At 38.8% G+C, this 21,837-nt stretch overlaps 1 protein-coding gene across 7 annotated transcripts in view; it reads right to left on the reverse strand.

The window, feature by feature from the left end:
• ARID4A (AT-rich interaction domain 4A) overlaps nucleotides 1-21,505 on the reverse strand; it is a 65,237-nt gene extending 43,732 nt beyond the window's left edge. For 4 of the 7 annotated variants that reach the window (XM_073349986.1, XM_073349985.1, XM_073349983.1 and 1 more), the window contains exons 1-8: nucleotides 21,276-21,504; nucleotides 19,851-19,922; nucleotides 17,882-17,992; nucleotides 14,840-14,905; nucleotides 13,468-13,558; nucleotides 2,094-2,173; nucleotides 1,910-2,004; nucleotides 1,127-1,259 (exon numbers count right to left, since the gene is read on the reverse strand). In XM_073349986.1, the coding sequence (XP_073206087.1) occupies nucleotides 1,127-1,259; nucleotides 1,910-2,004; nucleotides 2,094-2,173; nucleotides 13,468-13,558; nucleotides 14,840-14,905; nucleotides 17,882-17,992; nucleotides 19,851-19,856 (582 nt within the window). In that variant the 5' untranslated portion in view covers nucleotides 19,857-19,922; nucleotides 21,276-21,504. Of the gene's footprint in view, nucleotides 1-1,126; nucleotides 1,260-1,909; nucleotides 2,005-2,093; nucleotides 2,174-13,467; nucleotides 13,559-14,297; nucleotides 14,371-14,839; nucleotides 14,906-17,881; nucleotides 17,993-19,850; nucleotides 19,923-21,275 lie in introns of those variants that run through there. The other 3 variants (XM_073349988.1, XM_073349989.1, XM_073349987.1) reach the window with 2 other exon arrangements.
• Nucleotides 21,506-21,837: the final 332 nt, after the last annotated feature.

The raw sequence follows: 21,837 nt of genomic DNA on the forward strand, positions 1-21,837 counted from the left end.
CCTCAGAAGTCATCAATATCTACTTATTAGGGTACAATATACTGATACATACTTGCAGCAGAAAAACACTATTGTGTATACAATTAATCTTTCTTCCTACTTGCATCCAAAAAAAATCAGTGTTAAAATTCAGTTAACCCAATGTGATAGGTCGTCTCTTTCCAGTTAGTTCCTGAAAAGCAGCACCAAGTAGCCAGATACAATGTACATTCATTAACCTACAGTAAATCTAACAAGGTAACATTTGAATCAGTGGGTAAAATGTCCCAATTCAACACTCTAATGAAAGTGTTTATAATAATGGGTGGTTGTCCTTGATGTAAGGAGACAATATGCATACGCTTAACTATAGGAACTACAAAAACGTATTGATAAAGCTTCCTTTGATGTTTTTTTAAGTTCTGTAAAACATTTCCATCCTTACATTAAAGGTACAAGAGCAACAGAACACCAGGATTATTTTAGATTGCTCGTGTATGTTATTTGTAACCAGAACTATTACAAGTCAATTTACAAATGAAAACACTCTAATACCCAATCCCTACTGTTCATGTCACTGAACAAAGTTTAATTTGTCAACTTTTTTTTAAAAAATATACTATAATATACAGAGCACACACGTGCATTTTATCTGGTAGTTTATAAATTTTAAACAAAGAAAAAGGATTAGAAATGTAGTTTTACATTACCAACAGGTAGTAGTTTTAGTAGATCTGATTTTGTTGAAAGATCAATATTAAAAAAAAAAACCTATATTTTTTTTTGTAAGTATAGCTTTTTACTAAAGTCAGAGACAAAGCAGATACACGTTTCAATACTTCTCAGAATATTTATTTTCCTGTTGCTCCCTTAAATTGTAAAAACAAAAAATGGCCACCCCAAAACATGTATTCTTCATGAGCCTGCTGCCTAGGGAGTCCTGAGTTTGATAGCTATCCCCAAGTCTTGCTCTAGGAGCTGTAATGGCTGCAAGTAGTGCTATTCAAGTATAGAGGAAGGAAGGAGTGACAAGAGTAGTGCTCTGACACAGATTCAGAACACCCTTTCACACACACACCCCAAAAAACCCAAAATATAGTATTCTGAAGGCATTATACTGTGGATATCCCAATCATTTGTTACTTACCAAAGCCGGATACCAGTCAGTCTTCTCCGAACAAAAAATTACACTGACAACTTTGCCAAGCAATTCATCATTAAGACGTCTCTTATCTTCCTCTTCCTCTTCACTACTTTCTTCCTCTTTTTCATCTTCAGTGCTAGAGGATTAAGCATACAATATTTTAAAAACAGCCTTAATTTGAAGATAATAATTTTGAGGAAATATAACTCGTAAGAACAGCAGTAAAATACTGGTTAAGGGCCACTAAAATTAACTTTTAAAAGCAGAAGGTTGAACTTGAAAAAACTGAAATAGTAAGAGAGTATAAATTAAGTAGAAGAAGTTTGATTTACTGAAGTTCCTCTGTGCTCACAATTATAATTATTTGTATTGCAGTACTTCCTGGGAACCCCAATCATGGAACAGGCCTCCACTGTGCGAGGTCCTGTACAAACACAGAACAAAGAGCGTTCTTGCCCCAAAGCTTCTGTATGTACAGTTTTACCAGTTTAAATGCCTAAGCACGTTAAAAATCCTAGATTTACTCATATACCAAAGTTTTTTCATAAATTTGAAAGTGATTACATTTTAAAGCTAGTGCCTGACGAGATGACTGCTTTTCAAATATAGGCTGTGAATATAATACATGACAAAATAATGACGGTTTCATCCCTCCTACATCACTCTTTTTAGTTATTTAAGACCAAATTCTGTCTGCTATGCACACATTGAATTTCTAGGGTCATCTGACTTTAGCAAAGGACAATAAGGTAACAAAGTATCATATATAGAATGATAAAAACTCACACAGGAAGAGAAGATCTTCTTCCTCTGTTGGATTTCTTCCCAATTACTGGAGTTCCAAAGTGCTCTGGATTTGTTAGTGGCAGTTGGTCAAGTGTCTAGAAGATGGGAATATAAATTAGCTTGCAATTCTTCCACAATGTAAAGACTTACTTTCCAGCTTGAAGAAAAGTTAACATCTCCTTACCTCACTTTCTGCAAAGTGCCTTTCCCCCTTCAAGCACAATGAAGTTCGTCTCAACGTCCTCTCATCTCCATCATCAAAAACTAGAATGAAGCCAGAGACAAAGATAGTGGCACAAGATTTGCAAATGTAACTAAATGGCCAGTTTGCTATTCAAAATCATAAATTAAATAATCCTGTAGAATATGCCTCTGAAAATTTAAATTAAGTTATTTGGTTCACAAGTGGAAAGAAGTCTGATAGTCAAGAGCAGGCAAACATTCCAGCACATGGATTCAAAGTCACTGCAAAAATCAGGCTGCCAGCTGCAACAGTCTCCAGGTTTGTCATCTCTCTTATCAATACACTGTACTACTAAAGACCACGGATACTGGCTGCCTGCCAGTTATCACTTCTAACCAACATCCCCAGCTAGACTGAAACACCCAATTATTTCTGATTTAAGCTGGGCCAGTCTCCCAACTCTGTTTCTGTTGCCATGGGAAATCGGAAGCAGGCAACTGTCCACTTGTATACTCTGTGGGGAAATGTTGCTAGTGGGCAGACAATACACATGGAAGCTTCTGCTACAACATAAAATACTGTGCTACAGATAAGAGGAGAACTAGAAGCCCACATGTGGTAGTCTGGCCATCTCTGTTCTAGTCCCTACTGGACATTTTGTTCACCTCACAAAATCACTAATAGTCAGAAGCAAGTCATCTAAATTTGTAATGCATGGCCAGGAGAGGCCGAGAAAATAATAGTGAGGCTGTTACATACACAGACTCAGGTACGCTGGCAGATATATAAAGAATAGCTTGTGCTACTCCTGGTTACAGGGATGGTTAACAGGACTGTCTATTACAATAACATTCACAACTTCTTCCAAAAGGGAATTTTACCTCTAAAGTAGTTTTTAAGATTAACAGCTTAATATCTCTTAGAGTCACTGTACTCTTTAATTAAAATGCATAAATCGCAGACTAAATTTGAAGTACAATGCATACATTTTATCAATTTTGCATTTTACGTTCAGAAATCCCGATCCTAAAATCAGAACGTCTGAGCAAACCTTTGTGCATGTGCAGAGACCCAGTGACTTCCAAGGGACACCACACTGAATGAAGGGGTCCATGGCCTGGATTCAATTGCAGGATATATAGTTGATATTTACACTATTCGGAGGAGGTCCTCTATCCCATAGCCAATATATACCATACAGTCTGGACATGTTTGTTTTATTAGGGTGATAACGGTGGCATCCCTTTTACAAGAAAAATCTCGCAGGCTAACGTGAATACAATATATTTGTGTAGCTAAAAATTCAATACATTTACAGCAAGATATAAAGCAAAATTTGTAATTTAAATAATTCCTCTGTAATTCTAGTCTGCCAACCAAAAAGAAAGGAAACCACCATGTTCTAACAGCCTAATTTAAGACTAGAAACTGCAAGAATAACTAGAAATAAAGAGCAGACTACGTAAGCAATATCCTAGCGGGCCTACTAAGCTTTATAATTTGCATGTCTGTAGTCTTCCAACTGAGCTACTTTGACAGAGGTTAGTCAATTGATTCAGCTTGTTATACGTGTTCACATAAACTATTATTAGTTTTAAAACAGTAAGCAATCCTGCTCCCTAACTGCCTTCCAATAATCTGTCTCAGAACTATTAAAATATAAAATCGCTAGATAGTAACTACAAAAGTCATATGATATAGGTTTGCACACATTTTTATTAATATAATCTATTTTAAAAGTTTAAACTCTATTACCTAGTTTCCCTGAAAAGCCACTGTGCACATTTTGCTCTTTGACTTTCACATTATTTATCAGTTTTTTCATTATTTCTTACTTTTTTTTTTCTGCCAGTAATCAATGTTACTTTCTTTGTGTAAACAAGGCCATGGTCCCTCACCACCTTTTCCCCTCCCACCAGATTCTACACAGAAGTCAAAATGCTGAATTTGTAGAAATAATCATTTCTGGGGCAACAGAGTGATGTTCAGCATAAGATAACTTACCAGAGCATCAAGAAGGACATGACAGTGGACTGCAAAGGAGAAAGCATGCCTACTTTATCTGATATTTTGGAAGCTAGATTTTTAGAAAGAAAAATCTCTCTAAAACAAGTTTGACGAAGAAAAAAAAGGAACTCCAGGCTAAAGCCAGATGATTGAGAGAGCTTCCATGTTATATTTTTAGGGGATAGTACAGGATGCTCAATTGTTTAAGGTTTTGCAGCTGTACAAAAGAAATCCTATTTCCTTCCCAAACATGTCACACTAATCCTCCAATTAGCTACTCAGCTTTCATTTTACTGTGAAGACCAACATCTTAACATCCATCAAAAAAAAAAAAATCCCAAAAGTTAAATACTGAGCACAATATAACCAAGTACATAATACAATATAGTGTATTTCATTAAAAAAATTAAAAATAAGACCTCTTAGGCTGCTTGTGACAAAAATAGGAAATAATGTGCTAAAGAGGTCTTTCCTCAGCTAGGATCAAATATCTCATTTAACACATGGCTCAGGAACTCAAATAATCCATCCCTATTCCCTGCTAATAGGACAGTGAAGTGTTATCAGAACTAATTTATCTTTATCTCAGAACTTCAAATTTCTTTTTCATGGGCAGAGGGGCAAATCTCCTCCCATACTCTTACAGGTGGAAGAAATGAGGATAATTAACATGTTGAGGGAGATCTGAATGTACCCCTGCTCCTCTTACAGACCTTTCCTACAGCCCCTATAACCCTCCCAGCCATACATCCCCTTTCACCATACACCTGAACAAAGGGAAGAGGCTCCTGTCTAATGCCTTGCTGCAGGCAGTCCTCTCCCTGCAAGGCCTGGTATTTGTCACCTCTGCATTCCCCTGGTGCCAGCTACAAAAGTGGCTCCTTCTAGCACAGCTGTTTGTCTCTTACAACAGAAAGTGAGGCTCACTGTGCAAGCTGCCGGGGGAGACAGACGGAGCTAGCACTAGGACATTCAGTAACTGCAGCTGAACCAGTGCAGCTAAGAGAGTCGAGACACCCCCGCCCGCATCTCCACCATGAAGAAAAGGGTAGGAAGGAAAGCCACTATCTCTGAAGGGATACAATTATTTGCACAGCGCTCCTTTCCTCATCTCCCTTCCACACACGGGCCAACTGGAGCAGCTAGCTCTGCACTTCAGGAACGAAAGGTGGAAAAATATGAATTTTACACCCTCCCTTCTGAACTCTAGCAGGTGAAGCACTTGGCTTAAGAGTTAAGGAAGGGGAGGGTGGGGGAGAATGTGTCTGTTCAACAGCCATGTGGGATTCTCCTGCCTGAGAGCAGAGGAAATACATGGCAGGCTTAACAGTGCATGAGCCCTTCAATTTAATTAAAGCCCCAAGTTACAAGCTCCATTTTTATTTTGTTTCTGCATACCTAGGACTGAAGGTTTTTCAAACTAAAAGAATGGATAATGTTCACGTAATTTGACTACAGACATATATAAACAAACTACGCAAAGATTGATGAGGTCTGCCTCTATTCCAACCTGTGGCTATCCCCTGATGCACAATACAAAGGATGTTTTTAGACAGTTATTACAAGACTACATTTAAAACACCTAACTTAATAGTTGTAGACTAGAGGGAAATACCGTCCCACAGCATTATTGTTACTTACAAAACCCGAAGCAAAATCCTTTAAAATACTACTGGATAGGTGACTGTTTGATCTTTGAAGGAAAAAAAAATTGGGGGAAGGGGAAAAAAGGGGCAATTTTTTTTTAAAAGGGTCACACTTATTAAATTACTTTGAGAGCAAAATGAGGGATTTCCTTTGCTCACATAGGAGTTTCTGTAAATATCATAATTTACAGATCATTCCACAAACATAAGAATAAACAAAGGATGCTAGCCCACAAGGACAGGCACTCCACAGAAGGAATTTTTTGTGGATCAGACCAATGGCCCATATAATTGAGACTATAGATGAATAATTCAGAGGAAAGCACAAAATTTCCATTAACGCACCAAAGTGTGCAATACTAAACAACGAGGATACATTTTTCCCTACTCCAGCTGAAGATCAGGTCACAATGAAATAGGAGAAAGAATAGCCCATGTATTGCAGAAGTTATTCTTACTTATATACATGATCCAATCTTCCACTGAGTTTTACTAAATTATGGGCTAGAATAATATCCTGCAGTAACAAGTTCCATGGGTTAATTATATTGCATAAGAATCTTTAATGTTATAAATTCTAAATTCACTGCCTTTTGATTGCAAGTGCCCTCTCAATTATGTATTATAATAAAGGGTAAACAGAAGCACACATCTGACCTTCTCAATACCTTCAAAACAAACCAAAAAAACACTCACTTCTACCACGTTTCAGAGTGGTAGCCGTGTTAGTCTGTATCAGCAAAAAAACTGAGGAGTACTTGTGGCACCTTAGAGACTAACTAATTTATTTGGGCATAAGCTTTCGTGGGCTAAAACCCACTTCATCGCATAATGGACTGCTCTTCTACCATAATGGACCCACTTCTATCATATCTCCCTCACTGTTTTTTCTAAACTAAACAGTCCTTGTGATTTTAATCTCTCCTCTTTTAAATCTACTTCATATGCAACATTCTTCAAATTAAAGTCTCCCTAAACATGACCTTTTAATATAGATCTTAAAGGTTTAAAAATAGCCTTTTCAGAGTACAGCATCAAGGACCCACAAATTACGGACTCCCTGAATATCAAGCGACAGGACAGCCTGCAACAATTCTGCTGGCTCAGTGGCATTTTGACACCATGGTAATGGGCATGGCAAAATAACTTTAAAAGATGCAGCAAAAATAGGTACTGATATGAATAGGGAAATAACATGGTACTTTTTGTTTTCCCAACATGCAATATGCATTTGTTTTCAATAACTGATTGACAATGTCACAGTTTGTGACCTTAGTAAATGCTTTAGTACCTAACAGTGGCAAAGCCCTGGCTAGGATGATTTAGTTGGGGATTGGTCCTGCTTTGAGCAGGGGGTTGGACTACACGACCTCCTGAGGTCCCCTCCAACCCTGATATTCTATGATTCTATGATTTTAAGATTTCAAATCAATTTTTCCTTACAAAAAAGTGTATTCTTATTTCTTCACCTGCAGAGGCAATACTGATTGTTCAAGAGCTATACGATCCAAAAGTATACTTGTTGAACGCAAAACTGGGCTTCATTCAGTATCAAGCCAACTCTACAAGCGAGTTCTTATAATAGCAAGATGAAGGTCTGCACTGCACTAGTCTACAGATAGTACCATACAAAAAAAGGGGGGGGGGGGACAGATTATTCTAGAGATCAGAGGAACTGCAAAAGTTAAAAAAACTGAACTTCTTTGAGGCTGTTTGTAACGACACCGTCAACTTAAATAAAATGATAAAAGCAATTTCAGATTGAAGTTACTTGGATGATACTTGTAACAATAGTAAAATAACTAACTTAAAAAAGATTAGTGGAAAAAAATCTTTCCCCCCCCACTTTGTTTACTTTGCATATTCAAAAGCACTTTGCATAACCACGTGTTTCACCATTTCCCCTTTATATTATACTCAGTCACAATACCCAAACAAAAACACACCAAAAACATGAGTTTATAACCAGTTAGAGGCACTATCAACTTAACCAGTCATAAGTAAGTAAGTACGTTCACTTTGTGTCCATAAAGCTTTCCTGACATCTCATCTATGTTTGTCCAGCTACATGCTGCCTAACCATTTGTATAAGTGCAAGCTGGGCAAATCTGGGCAGTTTTCCCATGGTATCTTAGTAAGGCTTACAATTCCTGGATGACATACACACATGGCAGCACATGGCATAATGCATCTGGGATGTCTCACTATACATGATGCTGTGAGGAAGGAGGATTGGTCAAACCATGTTAGAAGGCAGACAGCCGACCAACCATGGCATTTGGCATGGAAACACTTAGCTGACCATCGGTATATTAGTAGTTTTAATCTTGCTGTGGGTGGAACTAACCATGCCATTAACTGTTTACAAACTTGGTTCAGGTAGTAGTGGAGGACAAGTCAGTCTCCCCTGTTAGTATGGGTCTTTCACACAGCATTAAAAGAAAAAAATATTTTAAAGATAGGTAAATGTGAATGTAAATCAGAGAGTTAGCAGGGCCTGTTCAGCACCTGAGACTATTTGGAACTCTTTTTGAGAATGACTAGATTTCAAGTTGACTGTGTCCCTGTAATATGGAGAAGATGTGAACTAGATAATTACTATCATGTTTTTGGTAATGTACCCTAAGTGGGATTTAAATTTTTTTTATTAAAGCTACTGTTAAAATTTACACAGGTTAAGGAAAGAGTGTCTGTACATCTATACTACACGTGATCACAGCCAAGAGAGAAGTCTGCATGTGCTTGATTGGGATGCATTATGCATAGTTGGAAAGAAGAGAGAAGAATATAATCATTTTAATTAAATGGTTTCCTAACAGATTAAGACAAACTATAAAAGGAGAAAGACATGACTGCCCTTACATGAAGTGCTTCAGACAAAGCCTGAAGCCCACAGTTGCCACAACCCAACGATTTATGTTTCCTTCTACTCTGGACTGCATAAAAGGGCCTAACTGTGGAGGACAAATCCTGCTGAAAGTGGCTATAAATGCAAATCTTTCTCACTGAAAATGGGAGGCAGAAAAATAAAGTTACTTTCCCTGCAAAAAAACAAACCAACCCCACAATCCTCCCATATTAGAATAGCTAGGAAAAAGGTAAAATGTGTATTGTTGCTTTTTTGTTTTAAAATTGCAGATAAGTATCAGTTATACTTTCAAACAACTTTTTAAAAGAAATCATAGAACTGGAGGACTGGAAGGGACCTTGAAAGGTCATCTAGTCCAGTCCCCTGCACTCAAGGCAGGACTAAGTATTATCTTAACCATCCCCTGACAGATGTTTGTCTAACTTGCTTTTAAAAATCTCCAATGATGGAGATTCCACAACCTCCCTAGGCAATTTGTTCCAGTGCTTAACAACCCTGACAGTTGGAAGTTTTTCCCAACGTCCAACCTAAACTGCCCTTTTAACCCCAAAATCTAGCCCTATAGACAGTGCTAAATTTTCTTGAGGATTCTGTCACCAGAAAGGTGTATACACTGACAGAGAATAAATGGGTCACAAAGAATACACTGTCGTCCTACTCCCTATTACAAAAAAGGCTACTATAACAGCAGTAGTTTAGTTGCTTGTCTAATGGCTGCAGTTATTGCTTCACACTAGAGGACTTTATCTGGTGACTCAAGCCACTTCAGTACTTTACAAAAGTATACAAGAAGTACACAAAAGTAGCACAAGGCATCCAGAATAAGGGACATGTACATTTTTTCACTTCCTGGCCTGCTGAAACTCAGGTAATGTACCTGGGCACTAGGAAAGAGAGAGGAAGGAGAAGAAATCATCATTAGGAGCTTCATGAACAACTTATTCTGGATTTTAAACAGAATAGCACTGACTTCTAGCCTAAAAATATATACGTATATGTATTGTACATATACACACACAGTCCAGTGAATATTCCTTGAAAGAGAGCAGAAGGACAGATATGAACTGAGCATGCATAAGAGCAAACCCTGAAGATAAGCGAATACCACAAGACAGAGTGAGTGCAAAGCATTTCACTGAGGTCTCTGAACAAGAAATAAATTGTCTTTCATCCTAAGACACTGCTTTTAACTTGTTACTATTTCAAATTTACAGAAACAAGTTTCCTTTTACAGAAAGTTTTTTTTAAATAATTTTTTACTGTTCAGGGCTAGGTCCAAAATTCATCATAATCATCTTAATGTTGCCTTTGGCAGCTGTTGCAAAACACCTACAGAACCATATAGTGTATTTTTTATTATTATTGTTTCAGAGGCCTATTTCAATATTTAATATTGGAGAACACTGTGGATGAAACACACCATAAAAAATAAGCCTTGGTTCTAAAATGACTTGGATGAAAACAGATTTGATATGCTGAAGACTGTTTAAATCTATATAATTATCTCCTAGTGATAATACACAGCATATACTGAGAATATAAATTCTCTTCAAAAACAGAGCAACACCCCACAAAATTTGTAATTATTTAAAAGGAGCTTTTTAAAAATTAAGATTAGCTGCTTGTTTTCCAAGGTACTGGAACTGCTGCCACTTGATTATGATGTGACTGAGGATAAAAGATTGGTGTGTGCAAAAGAGGTGTTTTCTAGAGCCTGTTAAACTCTTACTCCAGATCTCTTCTGTTTCTTTCTGTATCTATACTTTTTGTTAAGCATCCCAATTCCAAAAGCATTTCCAAGCCCCAGTTTAAAATTCCAGCATCACTGTATCTCTGCTGTGCCACCATTACTAGATCATGATTTTTGATACAGAGGTGTCTCCATGGAAGAAACAATGAAAATAAAACTCCATTTGATCATTTTTAAACAGCTTGTTAATCAATTTAGAGCAGAGCAGTACCATTCTAATAGCTAAGAAAATTATTTCTAAAAACAAAGTGCTTTATCTTTATTGTTGCTATATTGAGACCCTAATCAGAAATGGTGGCAACAAAGTAGCCTAGTATAGAGACTAAGGCTGGAACACAGTGAGCACTTTCAGAATGGACTGGCTCACTTTAGGATATCTTTAGATCACTACTAACCCACGGTAAATTGGAACTGGTAACCTAGAGATGAAAGGTTGTATATCATTGCTATTTCCCTCAGCTACAAAGTTCCCCTATGTTTAAATGTAAACTCATTCCTTTATTAGAAATCTATACTTCACAACTTATGCACTTTGGTCAATTTTACCTCTGGTTTGCAAACTGACAAATGCATACCCTGCCAGTTATATATTATAGTTTACTTGCAAAAGTGGACTTAGAAGGTAAGAGGCAGAAGGGTCAAGTTTTCCAACTTAGATTCTTCTGGGGCAAAGATGAAATAAATAGTTACAACCCAAAATGCAGTTTTTATTAAAAATCAATCTGAAAATCAGAGTTTAGAAAAGAAATATCAACTTAGTACGTGTAACACTTTTAGTGCAACAGAGTATTTCCTTCTTCCTTCAATATTGGAAAGAAAATCTCTAAGCCAACAAAAATCCAAGTTAAAGTCAATAGTGTCCTTTGCCTGCTATGTTGCATCAGAGTATTGAACTAAACTGATGAATACTCCTCCAATTCCCACAACCAAACGCCTAAATTATCACTCCTTCCCCCACAACACACACACACACACACACCTGGAATTATACCAGTTTATACTACATTCCTGAAGCAGAAAATAAATAGCAGTGTAGATGGTCAACTTAAAACTAGCTAACTGGCTCAGATCCATAGGCTCACAATTATATTACCATAAAGTACTAAATCATGAACATCTAAAGCCCTATCCCGCTCCCACTAAAGTCAACATGAAAACTCCTGTATATTTCAATGAAAACCAAATCGGGCTGCTAAACCATTGCTTCTTCGTCTCCAAAGAAAATGAGTACATTAATAATTAAGATAATAGACACCTGAATGCTAGTCTGTAGAACTCTACTTTAAAATTCTTCAGTATTCTCTTAAAAGCATTTCAATAATTTCAAAAGGTACCAGACAAGGAAATGGGACCAGTGAATTTAAACATTCAAAAATTAATTTCTAAAGCAACGCATAGGAGAAACATGTATAATTTCCATTAAGTAAAGAGGTGCACCCACCCACACAACTCTGGAAATACAACCCTCACTATCCCCAGTTTTTCTGCGGGAGGGAGGAACACGATAAGGGCTGGTATTTGCAAGGGTGTCTGATTTGAGTGAATATTATATTATTTGATTGGCATCTCTAGTTAGTTATTTTCTGATTTCAGAGAAGCTGATGGTTTTTTATGTCATACTTTTAATGCTGTGTCAGACACCTAGACACCAGACTATGCATTTTTATTAATAATCCAAAATAAATAAACTTATCTCTACAATGAACCTATTTATGGCTTGACGTCAAGTTTCATTGAATTTTCATTGTATGTGACTAGTCATGATTTTACGGGACTTATTTCCAAGGGCCATCTCAGTTATCTTTCCCTAAAATGAAAGCAAAACCTCCTTCTACTTGTTCTTTTAAGATTTAGTTCCTTTAAAGGAAACACTATCTAAATGAAATCTAATCATTTCAAACAAAGGAGTATAATTATGGTTTCAAGGTACTACACTCTTCTCTAGTCTCTTAAAAATGTTTTCTTCTCTGTGTAAAACAGTGTGTAAAACACCCACAACCCACCACATAAACAGAGGGAAATGACTGAGTATGCAGGGGAACAACTGAAATTCTCTCTATAGAAAGTCTTAAAATCACATGTAAACAAACCAGAAATATACAAAAACAATGAGGAGTCCTTGTGGCACCTTAGAGACTAACAAATTTATTTGGGCATAAGCTTTTGTGGCCTAAAACCTACTTCATCTAATGAAGTGGGTTTTAGCCCACGAAAGCTTATGCCCGAATAAATCTGTTAGTCTCTAAGGTACCACAAGGACTTCTCGTTGTTTTTGCTGATACAGACTAACACGGCTACCACTCTGAAACCCGTCATCATGCAAGGCACTAGAAATATACAGAATGTTTTTTCCACTAATCTTCATAGTAATTTATAACAGTAGGTAACAAAATTTTCAGACAGCAGTGGGATTTAAGTATGTCTTTTCAAAATAGCATTTAAGCAATACGAACTTCCAAGAAGTGAAATTGAATCAATATGCATCTATTTGACCAACTGAAACTTGATCATACAAGGTAGGTATCAAAATCCATAGGCTTTTCTATGGTGCTCATAACTATACTATTTGAGCACTATTTGAGTTTATCCTTACAACACCTGTGAAGAGCTCTGTGTAAGTCTGAAAACTTCTCTCACCAACAGAAGTAGGTCCCATAAAAGATATTATCTCACCCACTGTGTCTCTCAAACACCTCTATAAAGCATGCAGTGATTATTTTCTTAGTTGTAAAATGGAGATGAAACAGAGGCCACACCAAAAGTATAACAGAGCCAGATCTTAAGTCCTGTCCGGTGCCTTGAATACAAAACCAGTTTAAACGAATGGAAAAAATATATAGTACCAACATTAAAAACCATAAGTTACATAAAAAGAAAAGGAGTACTTGTGGCACCTTAGAGACTAACCAATTTATTAGAGCATAAGCTTTCGTGAGCTACAGCTCACTTCCTCAGATGCATATAAGTGAGCTGTAGCTCACGAAAGCTTATGCTCTAATAAATTGGTTAGTCTCTAAGGTGCCACAAGTACTCCTTTTCTTTTTGCGAATACAGACTAACACGGCTGTTACTCTGAAACCCATAAGTTACATAGTTACTCACCTACAGTATACCAGCTGGCATCTGTCAATTTGTTGATAACAGCTTCTTGAAAGGATCCATCAGGCATCTTGGTTTCAACCATTGCACCAACCTGTGAGATAAAATACTTAAAAATTATTATATTATATACACTTATAGTCCCAGATTCATACAGTGGAGGTAAAACATACCAATTCTTTCAGAAAGATTTGGGGGTGGGGGTTTGGCAGGAAAGAGACTCATTTAAGTTTCACTATCCTTGTGAAATGCATGCATTGGTTACATAGCCTCCAAAGTGAAAAATCATTAACCAAATCACATTTTATTCTGACTTGGTTTTCGTTAGCAGTGGGCAGTGAAATAAGCATACTAGGATCCCTACTGTGACCTTTGTATTATAACAACAAGAGGTAAGGTTATAAGTTTTTTTTATTTTAAATGTTAATAAATATCATGGCAGAGGTGCAGGAAAACAAGGATACTTCATGGAAGTTGCAGGGGGAGAATGGGGGCCTTGGACAGTGAGCCGAGCCCACCCCACACTCACTCCGCAGCAATGGGTCCTATCCAATGGGGCTGGGCTCAGCTCCCCACATTGAGTGTTACAAGCTGACCCATATGGTCACAGTATTAATCAAATGTGGCCCTCTGTCTCTACAGAGGGGTAGACACACTAAACCTGAGTGGTGCTGTGACCACCTGGGCCAACTTGCAACATTCAAAGGGGAAAGGTGCAGCTTCTGCAGTTGTCATAGATTTTATTCAAATTTAAGATCTAAGCCACTAATCCAACACTTTAACAGTATAAGTAGTGGTATATGTGTCTATAGCTTGTTATTACATACACTTACTCTTTGAACTCAAACATCAAGTAGATATGCTTCACTGTCAACTGGACAATACACCAGGGTTTCTGAACTTGGTCTAGATTTTGACAACAGCATTTGCCAGTGCATTTGAGGTAGCAGAAGAGGCGGTAAGGACAAGGGAAAGGCAAAAACCCCAAGGAAATAAATAAATATTAGTCACCTGTTCTAACAGTTCCTGAGCTAACCTGAATATATATCTTGTTTACACCTGTCTAATGTCTGTAGTTTGCTTGACATAGTTGACCTTCCCCAATTTATGTGCAACATATTTACAAAAATAGTGTTGCCTACAATAACATTTCCATACAAAACTAACTATGTCAAAGGCATAGGGATAAACATCTTTTAAAAACTAAAATATTAGCTAATAAGGATAATTACTCATTGAGGGCCTGCTCCAAAGCCCGTGGAGGTTTTTCCATTGAATTCAACCAACTATGGATTAGATGGTCAATGTCTAAACTGTCTAAATGTAAAATAATTATAATTTAATTGTACATTTGAAAAACATGCTGCATACATACTCTTAAAGGTCCTTTTACTTGGTCGTCTTGCACTAACTGAGCTGAGTTATCCTGTTTCAGGATCACCTGAAAAATATTTTATAAACAGATATATACGTTTCACTTTCATACTACCAAAAAGCATGCACAACATTCCTTATGACGACATCTAAAAAGTTAGAAAATACAACCCTTATCTATCAAAATTGCTAACATTATTTAGTACAAACAATACGACATTGTTTGAATTTACAAGGAGCCCAGGTGCCATCTGAATTACCAAGTAAATACCATGCATTCAATAACTACTAACTGATTCATCAAGTTGGGTAAGAGGATCTCTCACCTAAATCGAATCTCAGATATACCACGAAAAAAATGTACAATTTTTTATACAATTATGAGGTTGGACAATAATACAATCCTGGCTTTACCTGCAGTGGGCCACTAGGCTAGAGGCTTAAGAGTTATACTTCTCTCACATCTGTAGCATTCACTATTAAAAAAGCCCCCATATTTCCAGGGGAGAGAATTTCCTGCAGAATCCACACTTTACTGCAGAAAGAAAAGGAGTACTTGTGGCACCTTAGAGACTAACCAATTTATTTGAGCATGAGCTTTCGTGAGCTACAGCTCACTTCATCGGATGCATACTGTGGAAACTGCAGCAGACTTTATATATACACAGAGAATATGAAACAATACCTCCTCCCACCCCACTGTCCTGCTGGTAATAGCTTATCTAAAGTGATCATCAGGTGGGCCATTTCCAGCACAAATCCAGGTTCTCTCACCCTCCACCCCCCCACACAAATTCACTTTACTGCAGAGTTATGATTCAGAACCTAAGGGCTTGTATACATGGTAACAGGAATCAAAATAACTAAAATCAGTTAAAATTCACAACTTTAGGTATTTTGGTATAAGTCAGTATGTGGACATTCTTTAGAGTGCCCACACACAGACTTGCACACTAAAGTTGTGAATTTAAACCAATTAAGTTTTTTTAATTCCAGTTACTGTGTACACAAGCCCTAAGTTTTCCTTCCACAAAAATTATGCTTTCAGCTCTCATGGTTGTGAGGACAACCTTGAAAATATGTAGAATCCTGTGTGGATACAAAATTTGTATCTGCATCCAACCTGCAAAAATGATCCCTGCATATAAAGCAGATATCCGCAGATTTCCAAGGTTCTAGATACAAAATTTGCACCCATTTTCGATCTGCAAAAATGGTCCATGGATTTGCAGAGCTCTAAAAATTGGATTGATGTTTGCCACTTCCTGCAGAGAGACTGCAAACAAGATCTTAAAGAGATGTAAACTGGGTCATTCATTTCCACAGGCTGTTAACTTTGAAACTTAAAGATGAATGTAAGATGTCAACATTGTTAATTATTTTACCGCTGATCATTTTAACAGAAACATCTAGCTAATGTATTTTTCCTACAATTCCAAAATGCTTCCCACATCTTTGCAGTGGCCAAGAGTCATGATCTTTGCATCTACCAAAATGTCCAAGTTCCTCCCAAAAAACTTATACAATGTAGTTATTCTTTGTCAATATAAAAACCAATGGCACACTAAAACATGAACACGAGGACATAAAATAAACTACAGTTAATATTAAAAGTGACACAGGAGCTACTGTACACATTGTATTATTCATTTTCTTATTTAAGGTGTAGCAGGCAGACCCATGTGCTTGTGAAAAGCCCTACTGAACTCAATGGACTTGGCATAGGCACAAGGTGTGGCCACGCGCACCTAACTGCAAGATCAGGCTTAACTAACTCAAAATGTCAAATTTTAAAATTTAAATGAGATAGTAGCAGGATTTCCAGTCTGTCACAGCAACATTAGAGATCCCAGGAACCGTACAGTGGAGTACACAGGGCCCTAACTATGATCCAGGGGGAAAAAACTCACATCTCAAAATAATCTAAATAGTCTGTGGACCAGTGCAGATCAAAAAAGTGGAATCCATTGCTTTCCACAACAATGCCCTCATTCAAACAGATTTTAAGAAGTGCCACCAAAATTCCATAATTTGCTTATTGGTGACAAGAGAAGAGATTTGTTTTGAAATTCAGGGAAGGTACTTTGACATAAAGTGATGAGGTCCTCTAAGCACCCAGACAGATAGGACAACAAAAGTACAAAAGCACATCGAAACTATTTGATCTAAGATGTGTACAAAAAAAGAACTGATTTCATCTAATTTTTTTGTCACTGTACTAGCTTATGTACATTGTCCTGAATGCTAGGCTAGAAGGTAGAAAATAGGAACAAAGTGCAAAGTAAATTTTTGGATCTACTCTGCATGCTGTGTAAACATGTATGTTTGGACAGTTTCATTGTTGATCTCCATCTTTTATAAAAGAGAGTGTTAAAAAAAAAAAAAAAAAAAAGAAAGAAAGCAATTTAAAGGGAATGCCAAAACAAAAAAATGTTTCCTCCTGTATCAATGTACACTAAGTTTTAGCACAATCCTTGCCTTGGAAAGACATTGCACAGAAATTTCATACAGGTAGAGCTTGTTGCTTCGAAACCATTTAAAAACATTTGTTTACATTTAACAGACATCTCATGGACAATTCTGAAAAACCGTTCAATGGAACTAATTTTTATCTCCTCTTTGTTTCCTAGCTATAAAAAACTGAGGATGTCTGTAGGATATAGAATCTTTGCTTCTGGTTCTTGTTGCTCACCTAAAGCCATAATCCTCTATTTATGGCATCAACATTGATTACTGTGGAACTGATGTAGTCACAAACAGAAGGTTATAACTGCAAATGAGAAATAAAGTAGCAAGAGCAGATAAACTTATTTTAAGGACTATTTTTATGCTAGTACCCTTGGGAAAAAACATTTAGATGTGACAAACATAATTGCATCAATATAGAATTACTTTAAAAAAAAAAATCTTCCCAAGAAATGTTTACAGCTTGGTATAACCATACACTAATTTTAAGGGGTATGATTTTCCTTGACAACCCTTTTAATATATTTTCTAATAAAAAAAACAAGGAAAGCAATAGCACTAATGTCATAAACACTACCTTGACTTTCACCAGCCGTTTCACTGTCTTAATCTTTGCCTCACAAAAGGCACCACGGTACTTGGCACTGACATCAGTTCCCACTGTCAGGTAGGCAGGCTCATCTGCTGCCTAACAAAGGAGAGTAAATTAGAACATGATTTAGTCTTATATTTTACAAAAGTGTATTCTGTTCAAATAAAATAAATAATAATAACAATAATAATTACTGTCTTTACAGTTGCATCATCATATATTCAAATATACACCCAAACTTTTAGTCCTACTGATCATTTCTTAATCAGATCATAAATGATGATTTATGTTGCTTTCAATATTGCAGACAGTCTAATTTTTCTTTACACTAAGATCTGACGTACGCTAAAATCTAGAACGTCAACTCTTTCCTAATTGTGGCCATTGATTTTGCTCCAATTAAATCCGTAGAGCATGTCAAGTGTTTGTTTTTTCCCCCCAGATATACACATTTTTACCAAGGTGCTGTGCATAACATTTTAACCATATTTAAAGTTTCATTGCACAGAAATTGTTTCTAAGCAAAACATACAACTTCAATCAAACAGACAGTGTAAGAAAAATGAGTGGTACAGATTTTTCCCATGTAATTATTTTCATGTCCCCATTTTGCAAGAATGTACTAATAGACATTTAAGTGCAGAAATACAATTTAAAATAGCAATTAAAAAAAAAAAAACTTAAGTAACTGATGAAAAATGAGTAAGAATGAACCAGTGGTTATGGTTTGTAGCACAACTTTGCAGCATACACAAATCATTATGATCCAAAGAAATATATCAGCTTTGCCAGTAAATTTCAGCATATTGCGCTGGCTAAAAAGCTTACATCACACTGAGTTTATAGATACATTTTTTGCTCCAGGAATCTTGACGCCCCCCCCCCCAATTTTATCAGTCTCAGATGGTCTCAGAAATACCAGTTCAATAATCTCAAAGAGAACTGAAGCATACGCTTACAAACAGAGGTAGAAAGATAAATTCAAGAATGAAGATAATTTCAATAAATTGCTATGAACAAAACAATATGAAAGTGATATTTCATTCTGAATGGAGCTGCATCTCAGACAATTGCAATTTCAAAATTTATACAATAACCATAACCTTTATGTACTTAAAAATATCCTAGATTTCTGTTGTTTCAATGAAGAAAAAAAAAAAGTGTTCTATGGTGTTCTCAACAGCAGATTTTCTGAAGGAAAAACAGCAAAAGAGCTACAGAAAAGTTTGTTGTAACCTTTCAAACAAGTATATTAAATGTTATTTTTCTCGCTTGAAAGGTCTTTGTTCAGATTTATTTTTCCCCAAAAATGTATGCAAGTTTACCACATTCAAGAACATTTGTGTGTACCTGGGAATTATTATTTTACATTTTATTTTCTTTATTTGACTTTTACAATGATCAATAAAGTTATGCAAAGTTACTATATTAAAAAAACAAGCTACAGTAAAATAGGAAATCAATACATGCAATGAAATATTTTGTGTTGATAACGAACATAAATAATGAACTATTTTTTGCTTGTCTCTGCATCTAAGAAGTGTTTCCCTCCATGTTACTTATCCTGCAATTGTTAAGCCTTTGCTCTGGAAAAACTGAAACTGCTAAGGAAGGACAAAAGCTGTGGTTTTGCAAACTCACAAAAGCTACAGCCAACACAGGAAGCATTTAAAGATAGTACTCCAAATGACAACAAGTCAAAGGCATCCTATGTTTCCAAAGTGTTGTTACTGCATAGGTGAGGGATTGGGATGAGCTGCCCTTCAGTGAGGGAGAAGGGATGGGATTTCATTCCATTCAACATGTGCCGATTTCCACAGCCAACTTTATTCTGCTGTTGTTCAACGAAGATACACTGATTAAAAGTGAAACCAATAAGGTGACTGGTGCAGGGAGAAGAGAAAGAGCATAAATGCTTCCCCTACTCCTCTTCTCAGGACCTGGACAAACTTACCTTCATCTTTGAAGGTTATTTGAGGGATTCCAGCTCAAAGATTTCTCTTGAACCCAGTTACACAGAAAAAAGCTAGAAAACAAGAGAAGGAAGATGATCAGACACACATCTGCATGCATGTGGATTGATTTTAAAAGAAAACATCTTGATCTTGGGAGAACATAATTCAGCTACTAGCATATGGCAGATTATTAAACACACCCCTCCACACTGTTTACACACATCCCTCCACCCTCCAAGCACACCCACCCCTTACATCCCTAAAGCATTCCCTCCACAGGAAGCCTCCGAGCCCCACTTGCTGCCCTGCGTGTGCAGCTGGAGGGGACAGCGAGAAGTGCTGAAAAGGGGTCCTTGCTGGGGACAAATGGGCCCTTGAAGATCTGAGCAAGAAGCCGCTACTACCTCCTTTTCCTTCCCGCTTTGGCTGCCTCCTGCTCTTCCTCAGCCCCTCCGTGTGTCAGGTCGCCATTGCTCCCTCTGCCTTTGCACCATTTCAAGCAAGAAGACGCTCCACACACACAGCGCAGGCAAAAATAATACTACTACTACTAATAAGCTGCTGGCAGCCCAGCTGCTGGGACAAGGGCAGCTCCTGCGCACGAGAGACCAGGCCCCCAGCCGCCCCCTTCCCCTCTCAACTTTCTCAAGCACAAGAAGAGAGCTTAGGAAGGACCCTCCCCTCCCCTCTCCTCTCCCCCAGAAGGCTTTAGACTGGGACGCAGAGAGGAGTTAGACCAAGGGTTCCCCACACCCCCTGCCTCCCCAACTAACCTCCAGCCCCCCAACGCCTCCCCACCTCAAATACCTTCCAGCCCCTCAACGCCTCCCCACACCCCCCCTCCTCAAATACCCTTCAGCCCCCCTCCCCCCCCAACACACACAACCCAAACCCCACCGCTGCCAGGGGGTGGCCCTCAGCAGCAGCCCGCTCCCCAGCGGGGGGGAGGAGGAGGGGGACACTCGCCCACCCAGAGGGTGGGAAGCGAGGTCCCCGTGCCCCCTGAAGCTGAGCAGGGAAGAGCTGATTGGAGACGCGGGAGGGGGGCGGGCAAGGGAAACCTGCCGACTGCCCCCACCCCCGAGAGGGCTGACGGGGGCGTTCCCCTACCCGGGGCCGGGAGATAAGGCGCCCCCGTCCTCCCTGCCGCGAAGGGGGGCCCTCAATCAGAGAAGGGAAGGGGGGAAGCGCCGGTCACCGCGCTGGGATGGGGGGGTGGAGTTCGGCGGGCGAAAGGAGTCCGGGTCCCCCGCTGACTGGAGCCGAACCGGGGGGGGGGGTGTCCTGCCTCCTCCGTGACCGGGTGCGGGAGCCCCGGATCCCCCGATCGAGGGGTTTCGGGGACCCCGATCCCCCTTCCCCCGGGACGGCAGCGGAGTTGCGGCTGCTGAGCCGCTCACTGCCCTCCTGCTCCGTCCCCCTACCTTTAAACTCAGAGCCAAGTAGGGATCTGCTGCGAGCCCGGCCCAGCTCCCAGCCCCGCTCGCGGCAGGCGCCTCAGAGACAGCGGCGGCGGCGGCGGCGGCGGAGGCAGCGGTGGCTCGGCTCGGCTCCGCTCCACCCCCTTCCAGCCCGGACTCGTACCGAATCACCAGCGATCAGCCAAATAACAAGCTGTTGAGCAGTATCTGCCCTGCTCGAACTCCCATTGGCCCTTCGTGACGCCCAGGGGGCTCTACCCAGCCCGGATTGGGCGCCGCGGACAGCCCCCTCCCATTGGTCACAGGATACCAGTGAGACTAGATTGGTCAACAGACGACGCAGGTAAAACAACGGGGACTTTTGATTGGTGAATCGGTGGAACTCGAGTCGATTGGACATTTCTGAAGTGAAGTAATCGTTCACCTCACGCTGATTGGTATGAACTCGATCCGGATGTAGCTTCGCGTGCGATGATTGGCAAGCATGAAGGTCAGGAAGAGCAGCGGGGCGATGTGATTGGTGCGGACTGTGTCACAGCAATGGAGAGGGGGCGGAGCCAGAGGC

The sequence above is a fragment of the Lepidochelys kempii genome, chromosome 6 (genome assembly GCF_965140265.1).
Source record: "Lepidochelys kempii isolate rLepKem1 chromosome 6, rLepKem1.hap2, whole genome shotgun sequence".
Classification (NCBI taxonomy): Eukaryota; Metazoa; Chordata; order Testudines; family Cheloniidae; genus Lepidochelys; species Lepidochelys kempii.